General features: G+C 31.0%; 1 protein-coding gene across 1 annotated transcript in view; it reads left to right on the top strand.

The window, feature by feature from the left end:
• Positions 1–8,542, top strand: part of LOC123655924 (vesicular glutamate transporter 1) — a 41,224-nt gene extending 32,682 nt beyond the window's left edge. Inside the window, exons 3-12 of the mRNA XM_045591664.1 lie at positions 2,097–2,209; positions 2,690–2,829; positions 3,086–3,340; positions 4,365–4,558; positions 4,634–4,796; positions 4,863–4,970; positions 5,070–5,255; positions 5,966–6,151; positions 6,922–7,098; positions 8,260–8,542. Of these exons, the coding sequence (XP_045447620.1) occupies positions 2,097–2,209; positions 2,690–2,829; positions 3,086–3,340; positions 4,365–4,558; positions 4,634–4,796; positions 4,863–4,970; positions 5,070–5,255; positions 5,966–6,151; positions 6,922–7,098; positions 8,260–8,451 (1,714 nt within the window). The 3' untranslated portion in view covers positions 8,452–8,542. The remainder of the gene's footprint in view (positions 1–2,096; positions 2,210–2,689; positions 2,830–3,085; positions 3,341–4,364; positions 4,559–4,633; positions 4,797–4,862; positions 4,971–5,069; positions 5,256–5,965; positions 6,152–6,921; positions 7,099–8,259) is intronic.
• Positions 8,543–12,708: the final 4,166 nt, after the last annotated feature.

Here is a 12,708-nt window from a genome sequence, read left to right as displayed (position 1 = left end):
GTACTTTTTACTGAATCTAATATACCTATCTAATATCTCAAAATAAAAATAAAGTTAGCTCAGATTAAATAATAAATACAATCATTTTTTTTCCAAAATAATTATGCAATATTTACCTTAACATTCAGCTATAATTATAAAATTGTACGATACGTTACGGTATAAAAGACGAAACAGTAATTATAGCATTTAGTGACGTCACGTAATTATAGGCATAGGGTGCAATAGCGGCACAATGCGTAAAGCGCGATCAAAGGGGAGCCTATACGATAACAGATAATCTCTGTTTTATATTGTTACCCTAGCTGTGTTTTATTAAAACATGACAATGTCAATATTTATTATACTCACTGATATCTACATACTTTTTAAATCATTTAGTAAAGAAGATTTATAATGAATGCGTTTTATTACATATGTGTGTATTCTTCATTGTATTAAATTATTCGTTTATCAATTAATTCGATGATTAATTTTAAGTTTAAATGAAACGTTTCTTCATCTTATTATATACTTAAGGAAAAATCTCTCGTTAAATCCAAGTACGTTGTTATCTATAAATTTCTCAAAATACTCCCGGACTTATCTTTCAGGTTTTTCACAAAACGGTGGTAGCCCTAGATCGACGTAACTGTTGACGCGTCATCTCGTCCAAGTCTAAACTAAACGCATTAGTGAGGATGCAGCGCGGGGGAGAGCCCCGACGCGTCCTTTCCACTTGGTTATGCCTTTTATGCGACGATTCATTACAGGGGGAACGAACAGATAGTCACATTTATTACTTTTGTCAGCGGAAAAATGAATTTACACGCCAGTAACTTTGATTTTATGAATGTTTAAAAAAACCGCAAAATAGAAATTTGATGTGTTTTTTTTGTTATCAGAAATAGACGTTTTAATTTGCAAACATTATATTTTATTATCCTCTTAAATTTATTGTTTTATGCACGTTTTACAATTACAGAATTCGTATTACTGTAAACTTTAATCGCCTATGTTTCATGTTTAAATATTATTGTTTTTATTGTGTATTCTTGATTTAAAAGATAAAAATTAACACGTAATTAACTTTTGATAAATATAAAAAATTTATTTTTCAAACGGTTTATTTTATTAATAGGTTATTCATCATTACAGCCTATACAGTCCACTGCTGGACATAAGCCTCCACAAGTTTACGCCAAAAATAACGTGAACTCATGTGTTTTGCCTATAGTCACCACGCTGGGCAGGCGGGTTGGTGACCGCAGTACTGGCTTTGTCGCTCTCGGCCTGTGTATTTCAAAGGTTAATAGGTTATTAGCGCAGAATAAAAGGAAAATAATATTCACCTTCATATATACTTTCTTTCGTTGTAGGAAATAACAATAAATTAATATATGCGTATATTTATTAAGAGCACTAGTAAATATCCAGCATGATATAGCGTTAAAGGATGAATATAAAATTATCATCTTAACGAGCACTCGAGATCACTCGCAGCGCGCACCTGCATGTCTCTCTTATTTGCTATCGACGCTTTTTAATTCCATTTGCTCTCGCCAAGTGCGATGCATCCGATCGTTCAATTATAGGAAGATGGATGTACAATATGACAATAAAATTGGTTTTCAGAAAGGTTATCAAATTTTTAATGAAACTATTGTAACGTTAGCTTTAACTTAATTAGATTCGATGAAGGATTGATAAAATTCATATTTTCATACTAAATAATCAACCAGTAATATTTTAAAACTATTTTGTCCCAATATCTACTACTACCAATCAGTATATATTTCAAACAAAACTGCAAAAAGCTTAGCTTAAAGGCCTTATACATTGCCTGTGGCTGTTAATAAATAATAAATATTTATTTATAACAGACTACGATAAAACAGGTTGAACCTTTGTGGTTTTTGTTGCTATTATTTTGTTATATTATGTTTTGTAAATTGTATAAACGATAATAAAAACACTAAATAAAGATGTTTATTTTTACTCCTTCTGTCGCTTATGTCTAATAAACTTAAAGCAATTTTTACTCAAATTTTGTTTACTACCTTTTTTAGTATCTACTGCAAATAAATATATTATAATTCAAAATACGTTTGTTACAGAAATGCCCAGTATGAAAACTTTCACGTGGAACAAAAAGGTTATGATCAAATGTACGATGGCGAGGACCTCGAGACGCCGCCATCTCCGGAGAGACCACCTCCGCGCCATATAGGTCAGTGAGACACGACAGTCAATTTATTTTAATGTAGGTTAAAATCTCAAAACTTTTATTATTGAACCAGACTTGAATACTAACTGTATTGTCCTGCAAACAAATTAAAGTGTTTCGTCACAAACGTTTTTAAGAACTAATTATTCACAAATCTTAAATAATATCTTCGCCTCAAACTTTTATTACATATATATAACTTATTAAAATATATGTATATAATATATATATGCGATTTCACATGATTTTTAAGTTATCTTAACATAAGAGTTGATGAAAATACGGAGTTGTTAAGTATCCGAATAACCAATATGACCTTCCTCGTATTTGTCTGCTTGTATGACGTGATGTTTAATATCCAATATTACATCAATCAAACAATCCCATAAATATTTTTATAAAAACCATTTTTTCTGATTTATTATTAGTATAGACTTATAATGATATTTTAAGAAAACTAGGATTGTTTTTATGTTATACCAGACAAATACGTCCGCGCTGAGTGTCCTTGTTTAAGTGCGCGCTACACCGTGGCGTTGCTCGCTTGTTTCGGCTTCAGCATCATGTTCGGAATGCGATGCAACATGAGTATGGCTAAGCTCAAGATGACCGAAAAACATAATGTAAGTGCTAAATTAGTAAATACTTTATTTTTTGTTGTCATAGCTGAAAACAACCATTTTACAAGCAAAATAGGTGAAAGTAATGAAATTGAATTAGTCAAAAATATGTAGCCAGTAAATTTTAGCAAATTAAATTTAAAGACTGGCAACAAATGAGAATAAACTAAATATTTTAATTCACGTCGCATTCTCAAATTTCTTCTTTATCATCAACGTGTAAATGATTAAAATTATTCTTTCACGTTACTTTACACAGACTTCATCAGGAGTCAAGGAAGACACGCCATTCAACTGGACTGTTAGTGTAGAATCTTCAATAGACGCGTCTTACTTCGCTGGGTATCTCATTACACAAGTGCCAGGTGGCTTCTTTGCCTCTATGTACCCTGCAAATAAGATCTTTGGTGCGGCTATTGTTGCTTCGGCTATATTCAACATGGCTATCCCCGGGGCTATGTCCGTCGGTCCTGCGGCAGTAGTCATGTTAAAAGTTGCTCAAGGTTTTGTTGAAGTAAGTAAATGGGTATTGATAATGATATTTTATAATAATTATAAATGATTTTCAATAAACTTTACTACTAAACCGTCATTTAACAGTATTTTTTTTTTCATTTAAATTACTGTAGGATTTGTTGTCTGATGTTTTAAAAAAATCTGATTCTGAGATTTTTAAATAGAAATCTGCCAAATATATGACACATAAAAGATAATAATTTTGTTTGAAGTACTTAACAATAATTTCTTGATATAGAATTGATTTTATTTTATTTTAAAGTCAAACATGAGAAGTAGATAAATGTCGACTATGAAACATTGTCAAAGACAAATAAATATGTAACGAGCGCCATGTCACTTAAATTTTGAACATTGTTCATTCAGTTCGTGACGAAGCATGATCAGGCTTATTACTGATGCACAAATTTGATCCCCGTAGCGGATGTACGTCGTCACGTTTTGGTGTCGCCCCCTATCTTTTTCACTCTTGTTTGAATTAAACAAAAACAAAATTATTTTGTAATATGAACTCTTATATTATATTCTCGTATAAATTGAGAATATTTGCGAGTATGTTGTACTTTTTTTCTCCAGAAGATAGTATCTTTTTAAGCGAAATTATATTTATATTGATATCTAATCTCGATCGTACTTGAGTACATTCGGAATCGTTTCCTAAAGTACAAAGCCTCTTTAGGATTATCGAGCCCCCGGTAACCATAGCTACGTATTTATTCGCCTATACCCGGCTTAGCTGACTCGTCAATGGTACGGTATCCCTATTAAATATTATGTTGAATTGTTGCGACGTCGAAGCGATTTTATAAAACATATTTGAAATCAATTTGTATAGAATTTTCCCAAAATATGTAATTTTATTAAGAATTTCGATTCACAGAAACTTGTAATGAAAGAAGAATAATGAACTGATAACAAAAGTAAAAAGTATTTTCATATATGTAATATTTTATGGGTATGACTACTCTTTCGTTGACCACTTCAAATAGTTTGTTACAAACTATTATGTCTATTTTTGCCAGGGCGTCACCTATCCCTCATGTCATGGTATTTGGCGCATGTGGGCGCCTCCTCTCGAAAGATCCCGCCTGGCTACTTTAGCTTTCTGCGGCACTTATGCTGGGATTGTCATTGGTATGCCATTGTCTGGTCTATTGACCGACTACATTTCTTGGCAAACGCCTTTCTACTTCTATGGCATTTCAGGAGTTATATGGTAATTATTTTATAAATTATAAACATTTTTTTATTTAATGTTGATTGGATTTTTAAACATTATTCAATTAAACAGGTATTTTCTCTGGTTGTGGCTGGTATTCGAGAGGCCAAGTAAACACCCTCATATTTCCGGAAAGGAATTGACTTACATCGAACAATCGTTAGGTACAGCATCACAAGCCGCGATGCCCGGTTTCTGGAACACGCCTTGGAAAGAATTCGCGACTTCACCACCTGTATGTATATTTGCAGTACTTATTAAATCCGTAGGAACATAACTAATTTTATTGTTTTTTTTCCAGGTTTATGCCATTATCGTCGCTAATTTCTGCAGGACATGGAATTTCTGTCTCCTCGTTATATTCCAGTCTGCTTACTTTAATACTAGATTTAATATGCAGATCACTGAGGTGAGAAAAGGCTTTTTATAATATTTAACAATCAGGAACACAGTAACAACATTTTCAACTTTATAGCATAATTGACACGTTTTTCTTGCTTTTAAACAGTCTGGTTTTGTTGGAGCTATTCCGCACTTGATCATGACCTCTCTGGTGCCTATTGGTGGTATGATGGCGGATTATTTGCGGAGAAACAACATTATGACTACAACAAATGTTCGAAAACTATTTAACTGCGGTGGTTTTGGCCTCGAAGCTTTCTTCTTTGTCCTTGTGGCCTATGCTGATAATAAGGTACAATATTTTATCAGACAATAAAAACTCAAACTAAAATGAAGAAAATAATCAATATTTCTTCTATACATCCATGACGCCACGTTGGCGCAACGGTTACAGCCATGGATTGTACCTGTTGTGCTGGCGGTTGCGGGTTCGATCCCCGCACATGACAAACATTTGTATTGGCCATACAGGTGTTTGCCGTGGTCTGGGTGTTTGTGCAGTCCTTGTGAGTCTCCCCACCGTGCCTCGGAGAGCACGTTAAGCCGTCGGTCCCGGTTGTTATCATATGCACCTGATAGCGATCGTTACTCATAGTAGGGAATATATCCGCCAACCCGCATTGGAGCAGCGTGGTGGACTAAGCTCTGATCCTTCTCCTACATGGGAAAAGAGGCCTATGCCCTATATAGTGGGATATTACAGGCTGAAGCGTGATTCATCCATATGCATTTAGTAGTTAGTTTAGCAAAAGCGGTTAGTTTAATATTACAAACATACACTCCAATTTTATTTATTTGTATAGATTGTCTGCTCTTATGAGTTTTAGTTTGATATTTTACAGCCTATAAATGTTCTCAGTATCAGACTTCCCAACACAAGATCTATAACAGAGCTTGGAAATGTTAATACTAATTCGTCAGTATTAACAAACATTTCAGCTTTATAATATTAAGTAGAGATTGAGTGAGATAGAGATTTAAAGAGTATTTGAATGTATTCAGTACGTGGCCACAATAGAGCTGACGCTGGGCGTCGCATGTAGCGGTTTCGCCATATCAGGGTACAACGTGAATCATCTGGACATTGCGCCACGTTATGCCTCTATTCTCATGGGACTGTCTAATGGCATCGGTACTATCGCTGGCTTTATTGTACCCATTGTTATCGATTACATGACTCAAGAGAAGGTAAGACTTTTTATATTCATATTTGAAAATGTTTCTAAGTAATCAATAAGTAGAGAGTATCATCTTGACTTTTAAATATATCGTACATTTTCACTGCCTAACAGTCTTTGAACTCGTATGCCTAAGTATTACTTTTCGTAATTCACCCAATCTTCACTCTTGTTTCTTTAATTATGAAACTTTTATGATAAAAACGAACAATAAATTGCTTATTATATTTCAATAGCATTTGAATTCTTTGAAACCTATCCGTGCGTTCTTATCGTACTTTGAAGTGACGCTCCCCAGCGAAGCCCTAGGTATTCTTGAACAAAACAAAAAGGACAGTGGGTCGTAGCTAATTTTAAAAAGGAAATCGAGCTCGGTTTGAGCCGTGGTGTGAATTTGAAATGAGCCGGGTCGGGGTGCGCGCCGATGCGTCACGCGGCTACATTACGCGTTGAGCACTTTATTATCACCGCTTCATGCTACACTAAATTTTAGGCAGTATATTATATTATATGAAAATTTGATATCTTGAATGCATTGATTATTTTCATTTCAGAGTTTTGTACTTAAAAATTTGTAGATCCAGGATTTTGTTTAGCAGTGTGCCTACTTGAACTGAAGTAAATTGTACATAGGTCCTAAATCTTCATTATATTCCTGTACTATAAATAGCAAAATTAATTAAGAACGATTACTGAAAAATAATGTTTGCTTTTTAATTTTAAATAAGCTACGATATATTTCAACGTACAAACAAATTTACTATTTTTCTTCTACAATAGGACAAGCTAGAGAAGGCAATAACGGAATGGCGCGCGGTGTTCCTAATGGGTGCCACAGTACATTTTATCGGTATCACCATATATGGCATATTTGCTTCTGGCGAGCTTCAGCCGTGGGCGGAGCCAACAGCTCCCTACGATACTCCTCTCAAACCCTTAGATCAAGAGACAACCTTCGTAAGTATTTATTTTTACAATTTTTTTCCATCACGGATACTTTAATTAATAGTTATTAGTTAATACGTAATTTCATATATTTTTTGAGCGAATTTTAATAAGAAATAAGAAATTAGTATACAGCTAATTCGGTGTCGATGATGATTAGCGAAAAATATTATTTAAAAGGTCACAAGAAGTATTATAAAAAAAAATTGGTTGCCTGTAAAGTCGGTATACGGGCGAAAGTTTTACGTGACAACGACTTTGAGTGGTAAAATAATTTTAATGTGAATATTCATTCGTATAGTAGGAAGAAGGATGAAATAATAGTAACAATTTAAAACGTTTATTTATACAAAGAATTATATTTAAAACATTAATTTATACAAAGAATCTCGCACTGAATTTCATATTAACAAAATTTTATTTTTACCTTTACACATACATACGTAATTATATACAAATATACATACAATAACTTGCAATACATTTGCGTACAATGAAACAGCGTTTACTACAACTTAACTTGTTCCTATCTGAGTGATTTTGCCCGACTGGAAGGGACGCGTGCCTCTCACTCGCTCTCATTGTGAGCGCATAACGTGAGCGGAGCGTAACGCAGTTTCTTGAAGTGTCACCCGGCAAACCAATTTATAAGACGTTGTCACGTCAAAAAATTAAAAGTTTTTCTTTTTGTTAAATAACGCCTGGGAGACCAAATAATTAGTCGGCATTATCTCTGTTAATATAGATTTTATATTTTTTAATAATTACACGAAAAATGAGGTCATGGACATAAAACGTTCCATTTATGCCAAAAAGGGTACATTGAGTAAAAAGGGTTTCATGTAAAATAGCTATAAAATATGGTCGGCTCACTTATTTCAATAGCATAAAACAATATGCAACACTGCATAAAAATTATTGAAAAAATTGGGATTTCGATAGAACCAAACTAAAACTAATAATTGTAATGCCTGTAGCTAGTCTAACAGGCGTTGTGTTGTGCCGTGTAAACTCGTGTGTGTGCGAGTGTGACCAGTGTCGTCACCACACGTTAAAAACTATCTGTAGTTAACAATATGTTGATCGAGTTCATTGCAAGAATATAGAGCTGGTGTCAAAGAACCATGGCAAGAATAAGCAGACTGAAATGGTAAGTTCTTTTATTTATTCTAGTCGGAGAAACCTTCAGAGCCGCTAAGAGGGACGGAACCACCAGCGTATGGCAGCATCGCGCCGGCCCGTCCACCCGCGCCCCAACAACACGTACCCAACAATCCCTTCGTATCAGGAGCGTTGTACCAGGCTGAGCCCGTACAACCACCCGCCCAAGCTTACGATGACCTCACCGATGACGGCACCTATTAGGCCGGTCATCTCTTCGAAGCTGGTTGTATAATAATCTTTCATTAAAAAGTGCAAATTCTAAAAGGTTGAGTCATGATACCTCCCCTATAATGTTGTGCTATTCTCTAAGTGCATCTTTGTTATTTATTTATCTAGTCGAATAACTTATCTAATACATTTAAAACTATTTATTGGAGTACTTACTATTTTTTAAACTGCAAGTATCGTCTTAATAAAATACATAAGCATGTCATTGAGGAGTTACGACTTATGTTTTTTTTTTAATATATATTAAAAGCGTTAACAACGATAAATAGACAGGTGCTTAGAAAATAACATAACTACTGAGTGATCTCCTTTTATAGTTAGAAAATATATAATTGTTCTCAATTTAGCTTTTAATATCAAATAGTCACAGATATGGATGATGTATTGTTTACGCGAAAAAAAAATTTATTACAACGTTATATACTTGTAATTTTTATTTAGCTTAATTTGAAAATGTTTTTATTTGCTCAATTTGTTATAAATATGTACATAGATATTGGCATATCAGTTAGTTAGAATTTATTTAAATTGTAATTAAATTTCGTTACATTCTTCCGTCATTGAGTGAGGGATAATTTATTAGTATTATACTGTGGATATTTTTGAGCAATGTAGATTTGGGTATATAATCTTGAAAAAACAATTTGAGAGTTTCTTTGATAACATTAAATGTGTAATCGGATTATTATTTCATCATTAATAAAATAATATAGATCCACTCGTCCTTGTTGCTGTATCTTGTTGTTGTAAAATGTTTATAATATGTTTACGATATTTATTAAATCTAGGAATGTATTTCAAATTTAAAATATAATTGTACATGTATAGGAGTAGGTTCTTAAATAAAATGTTACTAACGAAAGGGAAATAATTGATTCGTGTATATCGTTAATAAACTACTAATACTTTCATGCTCTATCATAAGATACCAAAGATTATGTTAAATTAAAGTTGTTTTACTTGAACTTTAATGAGGATATTAATTTCGTTGACGTTGCGTTGACAAAAAGCACTAGAATGCATTTAACGATAAATTTTACCAAAAAGCAAATTCATATTTTCTTTCTCTCTCTCTTTTAATGTAGCTCCGAATTGACGTACTTATCTAATAAAATTTGCTGTTGAGTACATGTACATCAATGTATGTCTAGTACGTCAATCTTTGCGCGTAGGTTACACAATAACCTGTTAGTGTTTAACAGAGAAACTCACACATAAGTACAATTATACACTGTATACTTTATACAATTGTGATCAAAACAAGGCGTTACCAATAAACATTTATGCAATCAAAATAGGTACAAGACACTTGCATTACTTAATCGATACTATTATGACTATTATCATCAAGAAATCAAAATTCTTATAGTTTTTCTACCTTACTAGTTTGGCTCACTCATCCTTAACTACAATGGTTAAAGGCTTATATATTAGAAGACATTCAATGAAACTTAGTAATAATTTAACGTTACTTTCATCAATAATTACAATATATCAAAATAATAAAAATGCGTTTTAAAGAAATATACTAATAAAAATATTTATGCGAAATATAATAGGTAGGTATATAGCTCATAAGACGTGCTTAAACTAAAAAAAAAAAAAAAATGACAAAAAAAATTAATTATAAAAAATATAATTTCAATGTTTATCTTGTAAATAGAGTTAGAATTGTAATAAAACATTATTTGCATCATTATATTTACGCTAATACTTCTGACCTTAACTTTTAATAATCATATGCCCTTTTAAAGTTAAAAAAAGTAGAAAAAAAATAACTTTCCCTTTAAGTTTACTTTTGCAATAAAGCGGCTTTGCGATAAATTCGAGAAAATTCGAAACAATCATATTTTAATTAGTATTTGAAAGTGAAAAGAGTGGATGACAATAAATTAACAACAGTCTGGTAGCAATACTCTTAATTAAATATTTCGTATTTTATAAAAGAGGAAAAGACAATAAAAATTGACTGATTACTGTTTTCATCAGTAAACACTTGTTAACGAGCACAATTTAATCTTATATAAAATGGTTTAAATTATTTATTATGTTTATTTTTAAAAAAGCTTAGCACGGATACAATAAAATATTAAGCAAAGCTTTATATGTAAAGTTGATTTGTCTGATAAAAATAAAATAATTGTTTTCACACTCGCATAGCAATTAACATTTTATTTGTAAAGTTTCGAAGATGAAAATGGTGGACGAAAAAGAGGCCTCAAATTAATAATATAGTATTTATTTTGATAGATATAAAAACATTTCTTCAAATAACCGTCAGAAAACTTATGACTTGCACAATCGTGATTCCAGCAGAACTTATTTTACAATTATCTAATTATTTTGGTTAAATCTCTTATTTTTTAATTGATAAATAATAAGTTTTAATTAATAATTAGGTAAGCGTAATAATAAGCATGTACATATACAAAAACATATGAAAATGACAATAAATTCAAAGTAGCTGTAAATAAAATATTTAAATATAATTATATTCAACGTATTAATAAACTTTAGAGTTGAATAGTACCGTTTGTAGCGGTAAAATAAGTAATGAGTAGAAGACCTTATTTTTAAATTGTTTATAAGAGTCAAAAATCGTTACAGATAATTTATTAATTTTCGTCATGATTTTTGTTACAATCGAAATCGAAGAATATTTTGCAACGTTGTTTTCTCATCAAAATAATAAATGCATTGAACAATAATATTTTTTCTTTATTTAGCTTATGATAAAAAAGCTAATAAAATTTAACGATTTCATGACTCGATCTTTCGTATCTGAATTCTGAATTACATTTACATTCGACATTATACTTTAAAATAACTAATTCTTTATTAATTCGTGGATTCTTTACTCGTATTTATTTGTACACGAACTACTTAAGGAAATAATTCTTTCTTATTGTTTTTCTTTAACAGTTTTATTATACTTAGTATGAAAGGCAAATAAGATGTAATTTAGGAAAAAATAATATGAAATAATATAATGACAATAATTCAACTGTAGCTGTAAAATAATCGAAGTGGTACTTGAATTAGTAATATTTGGACATAGGTGAGAATTATCATAATATTGTTTGTTACGCACACTTTAGTTTTGCAAAAAAAAAACTAATAATTATGAATTTAAATTTTCTTCACACAGAGTGCAATATGTATTTTTAAAATTTCATATTTTTTGTCAAAGATTAATTCATAAATTCGTAGAGTAACTTTTAAAATTTTCGTTTCATACTAAGAATCGTTAGATTGTTAGAATTAATAATAACGTAATGATTAAAATGTTGTTTTAATGAATCTCTACGCTGTCAATTCTGTGTTGTAAAATAATGAAAGTAAATTTCATTAATATTGCATGATCATGTAAATTGTTTATATGTTAACAGACAAAGTTATCATTTATTTAAATCATTTGTTCAGAAATAATATTTAGGTTAGAAAAAATATAATAACATATGACTACAAATAAACTTATTTCAATATTAACAAATGTTTATTTAAGTAAAACAACAATCGACCTTTACTTTTTGCATTTATAAAAAATATAAATAACAATTTTTACAATTTTAATGTATCATTTTTAATCATCCTTTATTTATCTAGCATTAAACATTTTGATTAAAATATTTATGTCCAAATAGTGATCGAAAAATATTTTAAAATGTTTGATATATTTTTATACGTATAGTTAAAATTAGATTGAAAAAGAACTCATGTGTTAATAACGGTTGAAATTAAGTTATTTAAATATTTGAAACATAGCCACGTTTTGTGCCATTGTTAGAACTTGTAGAGACTACTAATGTCATAAAATGATAAATGTTATGTAGAAGCAATACAGGGTAAGTGCAATTCAGTATAGAACAATTTTTTTATGTAAAGAGCTGGGAATCGTGCACATATGCGTATATATAATTAATTATGTTATATAAATAAGAGGATTTTCTTTATTTGTAATTGGTAATTTTCACAATGTCCAAATTATGGCGGAAAGGGTCAGGATCGCCCACGCACTTGTTGCTTATGCACTATTTAAAGTAATTAAATATATAATAGTTTCAGAGTAGAGTTGCTATTTTTTTTAAAAAATACAAAAAAAAACCTACAAAAAATATTAGAAATTAGAGTAGAAGTACTAATTCATAAACAGTTTTAAAACAAGTAAACATTATGTTATTTAAAGTTCTAACCAGGTGCTTTATCGAATGGTCAGGCTGTGTATATATA

This window comes from Melitaea cinxia, chromosome 8, assembly GCF_905220565.1.
Source record: "Melitaea cinxia chromosome 8, ilMelCinx1.1, whole genome shotgun sequence".
NCBI classification, from domain to species: Eukaryota; Metazoa; Arthropoda; class Insecta; order Lepidoptera; family Nymphalidae; genus Melitaea; species Melitaea cinxia.
This window is presented reverse-complemented; position numbering and strand designations above follow the sequence as displayed.